Below are 15,556 nucleotides of genomic sequence, written 5' to 3' on the forward strand. Positions count from 1 at the left end.
GTTAGATGTTTGACGGGAGCTTTAAATATTTTGTTCTTCAAACACCTGCAACGGTCATAATGTAAATTAATTACGGTCTAATGAAGATTATTTGATGAAGCATGCGGAATTCTACAAAGTCATGTAAATGTCGAAATAGTAATAAAGCTAAAGACAACGATAATGAACGCAGGCTTTTAAAACGTAAATGTAAGAGCATTTTAGCGTAGAAGTAACGTAATCTACTTTAATTATTCAGTTAGACCTTGTGGCTGTTTTGTATAATCATCAAGTAACGTGTCTTCTACAAATAGTCAAAGTTACAAGCTCGAATTAAGATGATTGAAAGTGCTTTTATTAATGGTAGGGCGTAAGCTGGATGGAATTTGGTGCGAAAATCACCTGGTGATCTAAGAATGTCCACAGAAATGTTTAAATATATGATTTAGGCAAATATTAGATCGCTGATACAGTCAACGAAACTGTTCGGAAATTATAAATTAGCCTCAACAAGTTCAAGAATTAACTGTGTTTTGTGTGTGTTTTAACACAGGACTCTTAGGTTTTCATAGTATATGGCAAACGGATGAAGAAACATATTTTTGTGTCTTTCGCTCTTCTGTATTCGACTTTTGTCTCCAGTTATCTTCTATCTTCTAATTTTGGTTTTTTATCGCTTCATTTTGCTAGAATCCTTAGATACGCTAAGTAGTAAGAAAAATTTATTTTTCCATTCGTGGCGAGAATCCTGAACTATGCGTCAGAAAAGCATTGCAAGCATTTTTGTTATTTATATTTGTTTTTCAAAATAAAAACTGCATCACTCTTTATCAGACCAGCTACATATACAAGTAGGCAGTAAGTCATTTAGAAGTTATTAGCACAGATATTTTATATTTTTATATTAATACGCTTTTCTACATCAGTAACATGAACAAGAGTTCTATGTTAAATCCTTGTGATTAAAAGCTGACCCTTTTTTCTTGCCACTTTAGTCATAGAAGTTTTTTCGTTAAGTAAGAAAATACATTCTTAGAGGTTGCTAATTTGTGGCCGATGCTCATCTTCGGTGAATAAGTAAACTCGTTATTATATATATTTCTGTTCAAGGGTATTTTCATATATAACAAATTTGCCAATAACTGAAAACACTATGCAGAAACAAATCAACGACTGAATTCCAATCAATTTCAAACAGTGATTACTTCCAGATATAGAACAAGATCAAAAATAATTATGTTAATATTCAAGCGGATACGCACACGTATGCAGTCGGCAATCAAACAATTTTAAAATATTTCCAATAAATTCGCACACGCATTTAAGAAAGCGTATAAGATTTCAGAACAATAATGTAAAAATGCTTTGCAGATTTTTATTGGAATATATTTTCTTTTTTAATCAACTAGCACTGTTGACTAGACCTTAATAAATTGAGCTGATCAATAAGAGGAAGTTGTTTTAGTACAATGTGAGAGAGACTGGCATAGAAAGGTTAAGCTATTGTAGGATAAAATTGCTATTCCATACTACTCATATCATTTCTTATTATCGTCATATTATAGACGAGTATTCAGACAAAAAGATAGTTAAAATCAATAATAGATTGCCTTATAACATGCCAAAAAATTCAACTGCAAGTGTAAGACGTAAGAGTAAGAAGAGGTGTAGACTGTGGCTCAGACCACCACTTGCTATGTGCAAAAATAACATTATCGTTAAAGCCTGGGACCAGACTTCAAAACAACCAACCCAAGAAAACAAATTGAGGCTACAATAGAAGCTACAAGAAATTGTATTACATAGAGGGACTTGAAAATGGTATTAGAAAGCTGTATCAGCAAAGGTTAGACAAACAACTCTTGAATATTGAATATAAAAGCACAAACAACTTTTACTAGCATTTAAAAGAAGCAATACATCAAGCGGCAATTGAAGCTTTGGGAACCAGAGAACAGAAGAAACTCACCGAAAAATGTTAACAAAGAGACACAAAAACAATTATTTAAAAAATTCATAGAAAATCACCCAGAAACTCTACATGGACTTATATTTGTACGCAAATACCTCGAAAACGAAGAGAGATACGAAAAAACTGCAAGAGATCAGCAAATTCTTAAAGTAAACAGCAAATGCAAAAATGTGTTCGGTCGAAGTCAGTGGCACACCACATAAAAGTTCGGGTGGGTGAAGTGGGTTATGCGTCTTGAAAAAAGAACACCCTGTAGATTTTCACAACCACTCGCCTTAGCTACGGGTAAAGGGTCTAAACATTAGCCCACGTAAAAAATTTGAGCAAAATATCTGATAACTGTAGGAGTTAAAAAGAAAATACCCAATTTTTTTTTAACTTTATCACCCTGTATCTTGTTAACGATGGCACTGGGAAAAAAAACTTAAATGAAAACTCGATTTGTTTTGAGGTCCTCTACACGCCCCTGCTCTGTGTCCATAAGGTTGTGAATTACCATGTATATTGAAACAAGAACTTCGTATAGACACATGTAGAAAACCCATAAAAATATTGATTTTAAACAGTTGCTAACATGTTAATCAGATTAGTACACAATTTATTTCATTTATAGACGCTGAAAATACCGCATTGTTAGTTTGAGCTTAATTTATTTTATTATTAATTTGTATTATTTAAATAAGTTTACAAGTGCTGAAGTTTTGAGGAAGCTCTCGTCAAATGCTTTCGTAAAAGTACGCATTTTAGTGTTGAATAAGGTAAGTAGTCGTAAATACAATCCAATGCCGGATGGATGATGGCTGAAACTGTTAAAATATATAATTTATTTTAATTGCCCTTTAATAAAATTATTAACAACCATTAATCGCATGGCTTTAAAGCAAAATCAAATTAATTCAATGTAATAATATGTTCATCATAAAGTTAAGCTACATGAATATTGAAATACGAAAAAAATAGTTAGTCAATAATCATAATATACGGGCAGTTGAAATATTACTCGTACATGACTGATTACTTAAAGAAATTAATTACTTATTAGACGGATCGTTTCAAATAACAGACTTCGTGACTGGACACTAATGAACTAATATAAATTAATTTCCTAAGCAACAAAATTGCTCATTATAAAACCAATAATTTCTTCATAATGAAAAATGGGATCGTTACATCTTCCACATACAACTTGAATTATCAATTTTGTCCAAAATGCTTTACCTTCTAAACGTCTGCAGCTAGAACAAGTGAAAATGTTGCCACGAAGCATAAGAAATTTGAATATTTAAGGATTACGATAATAGTTTCCCGGCTAATATGCCGGAAACACGTTCATGTCTGCTTGTATACAGATAAGGCCGACGATAATAATAAAACCAATGACATGTTAGAAACTGATGTCGTATGTCGATAAATTGTGTAAAAGGCAATTAGGTAATTGATATGGTGGTAATCAGAAGGCAAAGTTAAATAACGAATATTTTTAGATTCCGTTTAAACAGCAGGTCGTAGATTGGATTACACTTTCCGATGTGGTTGATTGGAAATCTATTAACGGAAAAGTATAAGCTGCTTTTGTTCAATTTTAGAAAAATGTTTGGAAGCAATCAAGCCCCGAGGACCGAGACATTGCAGAAAATTTGGCATTATTGCTGTGCTGACACGCTACATAATTGCTTCAACACGAACGACAAACTAAACCGTCCCGTGTGAAACGGTAATGCAAAATACCCTTATCGACAAATTTACATGACCAGCTATCCCCTTGTCAGTATTAAAGCGTGTTCGCTATGATCAAACATCATCCTGTCCCGGCTTATCACAGTTTGTATGCTTCGCCCTGCCAGTTTCAGCTAAATTCAAAAATGTTCCTGTTTTTTTGCCGATAAAACATGCCTGGTTTCAGGTTGGTGCCAATATTTCATAGTCGCCGTCTCATGCGGAAATATCAGCCACTTGACGAGCTGTAACGCTGTTAAGCCATCCAGATCATGTTTGACGAATTGATCGATTCGCTTACCTGATCGGATCTCATTTACAAATTACGTTCTGTGATACGGCTTTACTTCGTTTGGAACTCAGCTACTTATAGAGAAAAAGCAGCCAACAAAAAGCTATAAAACTGAAGAGATCTTAAGTTGCAGTTTTAATAATAATCGCTCTATACATATTACGCCCTAACTAAGGGTGATTTAGTACTGCTGATGGAAGCAGTAGGCGACATAACACCAAACCGTATAACCACATAATACCGATAAACAACGTTTTCAGCTAATAAGGAAATGGGTGTCGTATGCACTTAAATTATAACGGCAATGTTCAAGAAAATAATGGCAGTGCACTTCCACAAATTGCAGTTAAGTTTAACTAAACTCCAATTAGAAGAGACTTGTTGCTGCGCGTGTTTTTCGTAGGATTTTATATTTTGCATACAATAATATTGCGGTCAACATTTTTTTAATTTGCGGTCAACAATTCAAACATCATGCGTAATTGGACGGAGTCTTTTTGCAAAAATGAAACTCGCCAATTGTAAAATATTTAAATGATCCGAACTATTGCAACATTTCTCTGAAAGCTGGGAGCAGAGGGAAGTACTTCAAACAAAGTACTTGAAAATGTATTTTAATTTCTTTGTATTTGAAGTAGATTTGCCTTTTAGAATTCCTACTTGCTTCGTCAGGTACTCCCAACAAAGATTTGGTTTTTGATACTTTAAATCTCAATAAATCTATTACAAATATTTGAATATTGCAATGAAAGTACTAAACTATTTCAAATACTTCAAGAATAATTTAAATACTCACAGAATAATTTAGATGTCGCTAATATATGATTCAAAGTGGATGTAGACATTTTGTTTTATATGCAATGCCTTTTTAGAAAGAAGGAATCCGAGATGCATAAGAAAAAATACATTTTTTTCTACTGATGTTTTTAAGCTGGTTGCAGTTATTTCTCGATATAAATTGGTTAGTTTTACTACCTGCACGTCCATCTAATTATTATTTGTATTTTTTGTAATAATTCGATTTTTGATAATGTAAAATAGTTTGGGGCACTTCATTTATTAAAGATTTTTTACGTACATTTGTTTCAATGAAAGTAGTTCCAAACATAATTAGCTCTGATATTGATATTTTTTCTTTTATATGGAATCCAAAATACTTTCCAGTCTTTAAATACTCGTTATTACTTTCAGTCAGTTCTTAAGTCCCGACTTAAAATTTAAAATGTCTGAAAGAATCACGAAGTCATTTAATTCTTATACTTACGGCATATAATTCCTGTGAAAGATAATTAATATTTCAAATGATGTTTTCCATTTTCGGTATCTCAGATCTGGGGTAGGTGAAAACAGTCTGATAATTCGGAAAATTTGTACACTTTGCCCACGTTAGGTACATACGTTCAAAAACTTTACATAATCTAGCACAATCTATGGGTCTATTTAATCGATTTAATCAAAATAAAAAGATGACTAGGGTTGTTTAGCTTAAACTATAAAAAAAATTCCGACTTAATGTGAGAGTCCAAGAAGAATCATGTTTTCGGCGGTTCGAGAATACCACGACGACAGTGGAATCGCTTCAGTGTATTAAATGTTGTAAATAGTGCCTTCATGACACGGGCACATTTTTGGGGACAAAATTTTGTTTTTTATTTTAGTAAAAACGTTTGAGTTTATAATGCTGTTGATGTTTTGCAAGAAAAGCTTAATGCCCTTAAACTCTATATTTATGATTTTAAAATCACGTTCATTCTTAAAAATGTAGATGTTTGCAACGTTTTCCAAAACATGCGTCATATCTCCCTGTTTTGCTCTAAGGAGTAGAGAAAAAATATAAAGAAATGTATTTTTTACATGATACTTAGATATTCACTAAAAGCGAAACCAAAAGTCGGGCATCCATGTACGATCGCACCTCCAAATGACCTTATTTTCATGATATTACCTTTAGAGGTTGGTTAAGAGCAATTCGATGTTTAAAATTATTGTTTTTAATAGAACTCCCAAAGTAATGATATAAATACTTGTGATTTATTGGCTTCTATGCGATTTATCACCTGAATTAACAATTCATCACAATTTGTCTGGAAGAGTGTTTAGATCTCAGATCACAGATTTGTCAACTATTACTTCTCTTGGCAAATTTGCGAGAAACTTTTAAATAATAAACACGTACTCCTCTGTAGAAACTACTTTTTGACTCTATTATAATTACGTCGTATTATTAAGAACTATAAATCAAATCAAAATAGCTTTAGTTCTTGCAGGGTTGTTTTTCCAATAATTTTTAAGAAAGACTTTCGTACTCGACTGAATAAAATAATTTACTTAAATGACTCTCTATCAATAAATGTTCGCATTATTATCCCGGTCAAGAGATAAATAAACTAGGAACAAGAATTAAATAGAAGAAAATGTGACAATTTTGAAAAGCAGACTACTTTGCGGCAAAGAACCACATGGCCACATTATGGCCATATTTAATAAAATTCCCGGTACATTAATTGTAGACGATATAACGTAGTCGCCTTTAAAAAGAGTTTTCCACACAACACCGCCTCACTATAATTTACCTATTTAAGCCAAATGAGTTCTTGCGCTAAAATATGTGTGCTCTTGCATAATAGTGACATTAACTCAGCCCATTTGTTTTATCACCCTGAACAAAAAAAACCATCTGCCAGCTATAAAGCTGAGGGCACCGTTACACCATCTTTAATGCGGCAATGGGGAATATTTTCTATTAATCTCGGGGGCTCTTCTAAAAGCTGAACGCTGTTAACCGATGGATTCTTCGACCCCGAAATCTTATTTTGCGGTTTCACGTAACGAGCTCACTGTGGGTCAACGAGTTCAAAGCCCTCCAATTAAACCGTAATAGAGACAAAAGAGGATTCTCTGCTAACTTTCGACGAAAATCGATCCTTTCTATTTATATCATATTCAAGATTTATAAGTCTTCAGTTTCGTTTGTTTTAGAAGTAGAAGGTTTATGGCAGTGCTAATAGGTTGGTTACAAAATACTTATAATTTTACATTTATTTAAGAACTGATTGGAGGCGTAAGGTTATTTTTCAGGAAGTCATAAGCTAGTCATTAGCCGCTACCAACCTAAACGCATAAAAAAGTTCAGATTTTCATCCAGATAAACATCAACTGCCTCGTTTGTGATAGAAACACACAATGTTTTCTTCTTAGTTTATTTCTTTTCGATCGATCAAAGTCCAACACCAGAGGTCTTTTTGGCCTTTTGGCTTGAGCTCAAGAATTTCTTTCAATAAGTATATTAAATTATACCATTGTACGTTTTATTTCCCCATATATCAATCATGTCTGGAGCCAAGGCTGTCAATTTTATTTCCCTCTTATTGAACGTTCTCTTTTTTGTCATTCGGTTCTTTTTTATTCCAAGGAGGTTTCCATATAGGTGTTTTCGCAGCAATTTGTGAAAGGCAGCGTCATTCGATAAGGAACACGTGTGCTACCTTCCATTTAGTTGAAATTTGACTTTTTATTGACCAGGCCGATCCCCTTTATATGTTATTAAAGCAACGGAAGAAGAGAACCGGATTTTATGAGCGTAGGAAAGCTTTTAGGATAAGGAAAATATAATTGGTGTCCTATGCTTTGTCCCGCTTCCATAAAAGTAAAATTAGAATATTCCATGGAACTTAAAGAATATTTGACTTAGTTAGATGCCGTATAAGTTCCGCTGAGTACATTTGTGGAAGGACGGAAGTTTTTGCGGATTTCTAGACGGTTCCTTTAATGCTTTCAAATAAGAGTAGCTGTAAGATACGCCTACTTCGACGAAACTTTCCACTGACGTATTCAAGTAAATCAGTTTCGGGTACACTCTGGGGACATTTAGAGAGCGGCATCAGAAAGTTATTTCTTTTCCTTCGATGGTTGAAATTCTCGTAGGAAGATAATAAAGGAGCTAAAAATAAGTTTTAATTAAAACGAGGCGCAGCAATAAGACTGGAATCTACGTAACAGCACAAAGATAATGTAGCCTTTTAGTTTCTTCAGCTTTGCTAAAGGAATTGCAGCTATTTTTAATTAATTTGGTTGCTTGAACTTTAATACATCTAGGGCCTTAATAAATACGTTTTCAAATCCAATATTAATAGTATTAAGTCCTTTCATTATGTGGAAAATGCCAAGGCTGTTTCAAGCTCTGTTTTCTTTCTGGGATGAATTTATCGTTGAATTTATTGCGCAGTCAGTTTATTGGAGTTGATCCTCAGTTTTCAGGAGCTTATTTTTTCCACATCTTTTTATTTTATGGACACGTATTGTATGTATTTTTTTGCAAGGCAGCCTAAAGTTTGAGTTCCCAGTCACACCAGCGCTGACATCGTCGTCCAGAAGAACTATTAGTGCTTTGGTGGCAAAGGATGAGTACCATAATTGGCACGATCTCCCCATTTCTTCTAGTTCTCATCCATCTTACTTTGTATGAGCGTCTTCTTAGCAATTTTTCGTATTTTTCTCATCTCAGTCATTCTGAAAAGTTACTTAGTGACTGCTTGCCCTGCCCTAGTGTATGTCATATATTTGTGGTTTGTTTTTAACACCTGAGAATGGATTCAACTTTCTCGCGTTTTGAGGATATTCCAATATCCTAGTTGCTCGAATTTTCCTCATGTTATTCCTATTTAAGGATACTTATCATACTCCAAATATTTTTCTAGCTTCCATATCTGATGAGAATATTTTTCTTCCTATGATGGCTTCAGGCACGAGAAAGTATCGTAAAGTATCTGGATAAATATGTGATGTCTTAAGAAACTGTCCTATCATTAAATTCCTAACCATAGACCATAGAGTCTCATAACTTTTGCCTCTAAGAACATGATTATAGAAAGACATTTTCTTTCTTTTAGACCAATCTATCTTTTTATGTTCAGTCATCCACTGCATTACTGTTTCATTTTAAACGTGAAACATGTACAATCTTGATAACATGCATCGGTAGCGCCAGATTAAATTATTGTAACCGCGATTACAAAATCCTCCTGGGCGAATGGAAGAGGAGTGATGATCCGATCGATCGCCATGATCTTTTCACTCGCATTTTCTCAACAAGTCGATCTCGCAAGTCGATCTGAAGCTCCTATTCAGTTATCTTTAATTCAATACAAAAAGCCCGATTTACACAGGGCACACATTGAAACAGTTCTGAATATCAGAAGCTAAAAGCTCTTGTGGATACCTATTTAATAAAGCACGCAATTCTTAAACGAAAGTTTTCTTTTTGGATTAAAACAGTAGGTAAAGTAAAAAAGTGAGTTGGTGGTTGGATGTTGAGTATTCCTCTAATACAATATTATTAATCATTGTATATACTTTCCTGATTGTGTTTCAATTCCAAATCAAATTTATTCCTGGGTTTCAGTCATTTATTGTCTCTATTTATTAATCAAAACACGTTTCGGTGTACTTTTCCACCATCATCAGTTTTTATGTGTAGCGTTGTAAATACACCGAAACGTATTTTGATTAATAAAAAGAGACAATAAATGACTGAAACCCAGGAATAAATTTGATTTGGAATATTATTAATGAATATCGTGTCCTATTCAGCGTGAGTTCTTACGAAACCTGTTGGAAGTAAATAATATAGCGCCATTTTCTGCAAAAAGTCTTCGCGTTTAAAATATATTTAAGAGACTATCAATATTTAATTTGCAAATTTTAAATTAGTGTAATTCATGGGACACTTCAAAATAGCTTCGTTTATAATTTTCTTCATGTTCATTTTGGTTACTAGAACGAATCAAACAAACGCTTTTGCTTTTGGAACAGGTTGATAGAATTTTACACTAGTGAAGCGTTAGTGAGAGCAACCAGTGTAAATAATCTGCACATAATTTAGGAAAGTCCAAAACTTTTTTATTGCATGTTTAACGTCTAGTACGTTCAAGTGTACTAACTGTGGTTTCTTTCTTTTCAGTGAGGCTGCACGACAGCATACAAGAAGAAAACTTCCACTATTTGGTTTTCGATTTGTAAGTATGCAAATTTCCTTTTTAAATCGTCAAACACTTCCTATTAACGGGCAATCTGTGCTGTGTGTACATTTTAATAGGGATTGCAAGTTAAAGTGGAGCTTTTTAAACTTTCTTATCAACCCGCTAGCAGCTATCAGCAATGCTACCCAATCATAAACTGCTGAGGAAAAGCTATAAAGCGTGATTTCGTAACGGCAATTCAATAGCTGAGTCATGCCTGGTATGAATCATGACTTCAAATATCTAATATTTATTCGCATAAAGCTCTGGCAAATCGAGTCGAAATTACATTTTCAGAAAAATACTCTAGATGGAAAATCTTGTGAGTGCTAATACTGTTACAGTAATTGAATTTTTCAAGAAGAGGGTTTTCAGTTGAACAGAGTGAATCGTTCACATTAAATCAAGCAGATTAAAATATTTCTATTATTCATTTACCTGTCTGTTCTGAGCTCCATTTATTTTACGACATAATGAACTAGAATTACAACTTAATCAATATCTGGTGGATGAAACATACACTATTAGTATAAATTATATGGTTGATTATAAATAGATGACGTTTCGTGTTGTGGTAATCTAAGCAAATAATGCTTGATCTGAGATTTATTGAATCGGAAATGCATTGAGGCCTTCTAGTTTCCATCTATTATATAAGCCTTGTCTTTACAGTAAAATCCGTTTTTTCAATGAGGTTTCCTCTGTGTTCTCCGTCTCAAAAACTACGAGCGAAAATCTAATAAACAAAATCACTCAAATTACCCAAAACCTCAATGTGATTTTTGAGTTCAATGAGAAATAAAACGTTTCGATAAATAACCCGATTTTTCCGGTTAAGTTAATAATTAACTTTATTAAAATAACGATTTGATGGAACCGTAAACTAAAGTAGATCATTTTTAACTTACAGGGTAACGGGCGGCGAGTTGTTCGAAGACATCGTAGCCCGAGAATTTTACTCGGAAGCAGATGCCTCCCATTGTATCCAACAAATTTTAGAATCCGTTAATCATTGCCATCAAAATGGTGTTGTACATAGAGATCTCAAGGTAAGCCAATAATAATTGCATGCAAAGAACCGACTGGATATGTGAAATTCGACGTGTTTTCCAGCCAGAAAATCTGCTTCTGGCTAGCAAAGCGAAAGGAGCCGCCGTAAAGCTCGCTGATTTTGGCTTAGCTATCGAGGTGCAGGGTGAACAGCAGGCGTGGTTTGGTTTCGCTGGAACTCCAGGGTATCTTTCTCCCGAAGTGTTGAAAAAGGAACCCTACGGAAAGCCGGTCGATATCTGGGCATGCGGCGTCATTCTCTACATTCTCTTGGTTGGCTATCCGCCGTTTTGGGATGAGGATCAACATCGGCTCTATGCACAAATTAAAGCAGGAGCTTATGATGTAAGTACCCATAAGTCTTTATTTTCATTATATTTGGTAGGAAGTATCGTGGTTTTGTTATGGGTTTCTATTCAACGCCCATTTCCCTTCACACATCCTAACAATTGCATGAAATGGAACCATTTAAAGAAAAAGTCAGTATACTAGAGCAGTCATCTTTTTGATTGTTGTGGAGTTTAACAGAAACAGTATTCGTTCGAACAAATATCCGTTTTTTAGAAAAAAAAACTGCTGGACTTTATTAAAATGTGTGGCGCCAAAGCGCAAATATAAATCATCAATGCTTACTATTAGCAGTTTCTGGTTTTCATTGATTCTTGCTTTTTCCAGTGTAAGTGTTGTGTAATGCATTGTATCGTTAATACTCTATTGCGACTTTTTCTGCTTCAGAAATCTATTTAAAAAAAAAGTGTCTCTTGAAAAAAAAATGATATACGGAGCGATTCAAAAGGGAGGTCATTTATTTGGAGAAAGACTATTGGGAAGTTAAATATTAAGAAAAATATTAACTTAATTCAAATATCCTGATCAGTGGAGTTCATGTTAACTATAATTGCTAGGAAGTAACGGACCGTGAACAAATATATTCATAAAATCTACTTTTAACCACATTTCATCTTAATTCTTATTCCATTAATCTTCAGGGCTTGTTGTCAACATCCGAACAAATCAGGCAAGCAAATTAATTTAAATATTTTCAAACTCAATAATTTCTCATTTGATTAGCATAAAATGAAAATAAATTGTAAAAGTAACTATCTAAATTTAATTGAATCAACTATTTGGAGCAAGAATTAACCACGATAAAATATTGTAAATCGCGTTGTGTTGATGAAATTCGTATAGAATGAAATATTTCCATCATATTTGTTAGCAGTATGTTTAACAGAATATTTTTCTATTCAAAAACAATTCCTTTTTTGGGGTAAGTTTTTCAAATGTTTTGCTCTCCCAAAGAATTTTTTGGGAGAAAGAAAGAACTAATTAATTAAAAAGCTAAGATTCATTTGGTCCTCAACTATTTTTAAAAAATCGCATTTTTTGAAAATACAGGACAAACAATTCAAGAATAACACATTTCAAATGTTCAAATGACTGGGATGTGTCCAGAATACAGGCATAATGCAAGAGTTAAATATTTTCCTAACTGATTGTTAAATTTTTTTAAAAATATTTGGAATTCCGAGCGTATTTTGGCGTTGGTGTATATGATTAATTATTATTACTATTACTGTTTCTAAGATTTTTAGCCAGTGGTTATAAGAACATTGCCCGCACAAATCTAATAACTAAATCATAAAGGTTCGTGTTGTTTAAAAAAAATAGTGGCATGTAAATTATGGCAATTACATGTTAAGTGTTTTTTTTTTCCTCGAAATTGATCAAAATACCAAATTTTGTTTAAATAGTGCAGTAAAGAGTCTTTTGAAATTTGGGAAGTGTATAAAAAGCACCCGGTATCCAGTATAAGTAGTAAGTTTTAACAGTAAAAGTTGACGCATTTTTACATTTGGAAGAGATTTTGTCTATTCCAAACCTTTTTTGTATCCAGATTGTTAAATTGTGTCTTTATTATATATAAATTATTCTATTATGCCTTCAATGTACAGAGTGATTCACGGTCTATGGCGTATTAGAAGAAACATATCTAAAGCGGTTTCCCAAATATTAAATAATATTGATTGCAAGAAACCTTTTATTGCATCGCGATTTGGAACTTGGAAATCTCCTATTTTAGGTCAGGGTTCTGAAACCTCTCTGCCTAAACCCCATATTGTTCTAAATCATACCGAGTGTCTTATACTACATACAAAATACCCTGTATATTAGTCGATGTTCGGGAAGACCACGAAATTATGTTCCTAGAATTAAAGTGTCTAATTCGCAAAAAAATAATAAAATGGAAAATTAGAGTCGTTTGTGTTTCAAGCTAGAAGACCACTAACAAAACACCACAGAAAATGGTGTTTGTGAGGCTCAAGCCTAGAGTGTTAATGGCCCAGAGACAAATTTTTAACATTAGGTGCATCTAAATTGCGTTGTAATCCAATATTACTAAGTGGTATAAATTTTCAACAAGATCGTGCATCGCGTTGTCGATTAACGTCTAATACGCCATCGACCGTGAATTACCATGTATTTTACCGGTTTCACTATATTAGCGTATTACAGCCTGAAATTGGGAAACGTGCACGAATACATTGCCAAAAGCGGAACCGATTGTCAAGAAATCAAAATTCTAAAAACGTTCACATTTTAAAAATAAGCGGATATACATTTAATGAATGGATCAGTTCAAGGAAATATTCGCAAAGATACTGAAACATTTTATCCTTTAACCTGAGTTCAAAAATACTTCAACATAAGTATAAGAAAGTCACAAGTCCTAGAATATTTATTAAAGACTAATACCTACTTTTTTATTTGTTAATAAATTACTTATTAAGAGACATGCATTAGCTCACCACTCTATATGATTGATATGATATGATTCTCTAGACAACACTTTACTTTTTGCTAACAAAAAGTTTATCAGTTTGTGGTGGATTTTGTATTTAATCGGCTTAATGAAAAACGGCTTTTAAAATACATTAAAATCATCTTTCAAACAAGGCCAAAAATAGTGAAATCGGTTAAGTGGTTCAGGAGATATTAAATGTAAGTAGGTACTGAAAACTGCAAGGGCCTCCCTGTCTTTTATTCTGATAAATGCAAAATAATGTCAAAGAAGTAAATAATGCGGTATTACCCAAGATCTCAAATGATTTTTTAAAGTTATGGCTCATCTCCCCCTTTTCCGAGATACCAAGACTTTTTTGTTTTGTAGTAGAAGTTACGCCCCCTAGGGCTCGAGCTAAGAACTTAAATACATTATCCAGTCATTTTTATGTCAACTTTACCGCCAAACAACAAACCGCTAGTCCTTACCGTTGTCGAGATACAGCTGCTCTTTACCCTTATTGGGACACGCTGTATATAAAATCCAATCTACTCTGAAACATCAAAATTTCACCATTTCCCAGCAACGTCTTCAATCAGACCTTCATCAGTATAACATAATTTGTTGTTATGAAACGGGCAAGTTATGAAATGCAGAATTAGCAATTATTTCCATAGTATCTGATTTCCATAGTTGACAATCTCCATGAATTTCAAATATCATTTGCATATCAAAATAACGTTCCATTAAGTGTCTAGCTATTTCTGAAACAGTGCCAAAACGCGCACCAGACGTTTCATGATTAAAATGTCCATTATTAATCCTTTGAATGTCAATATCGATTTGATATTGAATGCAGTAACTTAATGGTAACTAATTTCAATAAAACTGATCCCAGTGGGAAACTGAGTATGCAACGTGTTACCAGAAAACATTGAATTTCAGTATCCGAGTCCAGAATGGGATACCGTGACACCGGAGGCGAAAAATCTCATCAATCAAATGCTCACCGTCAACCCATCGAAACGGATCACGGCCGCCGACGCTCTGAAACATCCATGGATTTGCGTGAGTGTTCGATGCTTTACGATATTTAATTTTGAGTTAATCATTCAAATTGTCACATGGAATTACTTTGATCGATTACTCGAATTATTGCTAACAGAGTAAAGCGAATTTTTCACATTTATTCGCTTTCAGCAAAGAGAAAGAGTTGCTTCGGTGGTTCACCGACAAGAGACTGTGGATTGTTTGAAGAAATTCAATGCACGCCGCAAATTGAAGGTTAGTGAATTTCACTGTTCATAGAAACAGTGAGAAACGTAAATATTAATTATTTCAGGGTGCCATTTTAACCACGATGTTGGCTACGAGAAATTTCTCGAGTAAGTTATCTTGATTTTTACATACCAAACTGGTTTCAATCTACGTATAATAACATTAAACATGTCTTTTACTAATATTCCACTTTTATAACAGTTTTTTATATTCTAAGTAATAGCAGTGTAATAATAAATTGACAAACATCCCTCTGTTTATGTATATCTAATAATGATTTACACTTTACAAAACAACACCTACACCAGTTTACACCGAAACTAGTATGGACATACCTTTACTTAGATATGTTTTTTTATTTATTTTTAATTGGGCACAGTGCGATACGATTAGAAAGGAGACTAAAGGGGTAACATTTCAGTCAACATTGCTATTTAAACATTGTGTTTACAATGTCCCAAATGCGG

General features: G+C 33.6%; 1 protein-coding gene across 1 annotated transcript in view; it reads left to right on the forward strand.

Annotated features, from left to right (window-relative positions):
- Positions 1-15,196, forward strand: part of LOC109534487 (calcium/calmodulin-dependent protein kinase type II alpha chain) — a gene marked incomplete at both ends in the record, with an annotated part of 32,491 nt that extends 17,295 nt beyond the window's left edge. Inside the window, 6 exon segments of the mRNA XM_048663328.1 lie at positions 9,919-9,973; positions 10,887-11,025; positions 11,090-11,371; positions 14,757-14,879; positions 15,012-15,095; positions 15,154-15,196. Coding sequence (XP_048519285.1) covers positions 9,919-9,973; positions 10,887-11,025; positions 11,090-11,371; positions 14,757-14,879; positions 15,012-15,095; positions 15,154-15,196 — 726 coding nt within the window.
- Between the last annotated feature and the right edge of the window lie 360 nt (positions 15,197-15,556).

The sequence above is a fragment of the Dendroctonus ponderosae genome, unplaced genomic scaffold, assembly GCF_020466585.1.
Source record: "Dendroctonus ponderosae isolate FM_Combo_2020 unplaced genomic scaffold, Dpon_F_20191213v2 Dpon_F_20191213_159, whole genome shotgun sequence".
Lineage (NCBI taxonomy): Eukaryota > Metazoa > Arthropoda > Insecta > Coleoptera > Curculionidae > Dendroctonus > Dendroctonus ponderosae.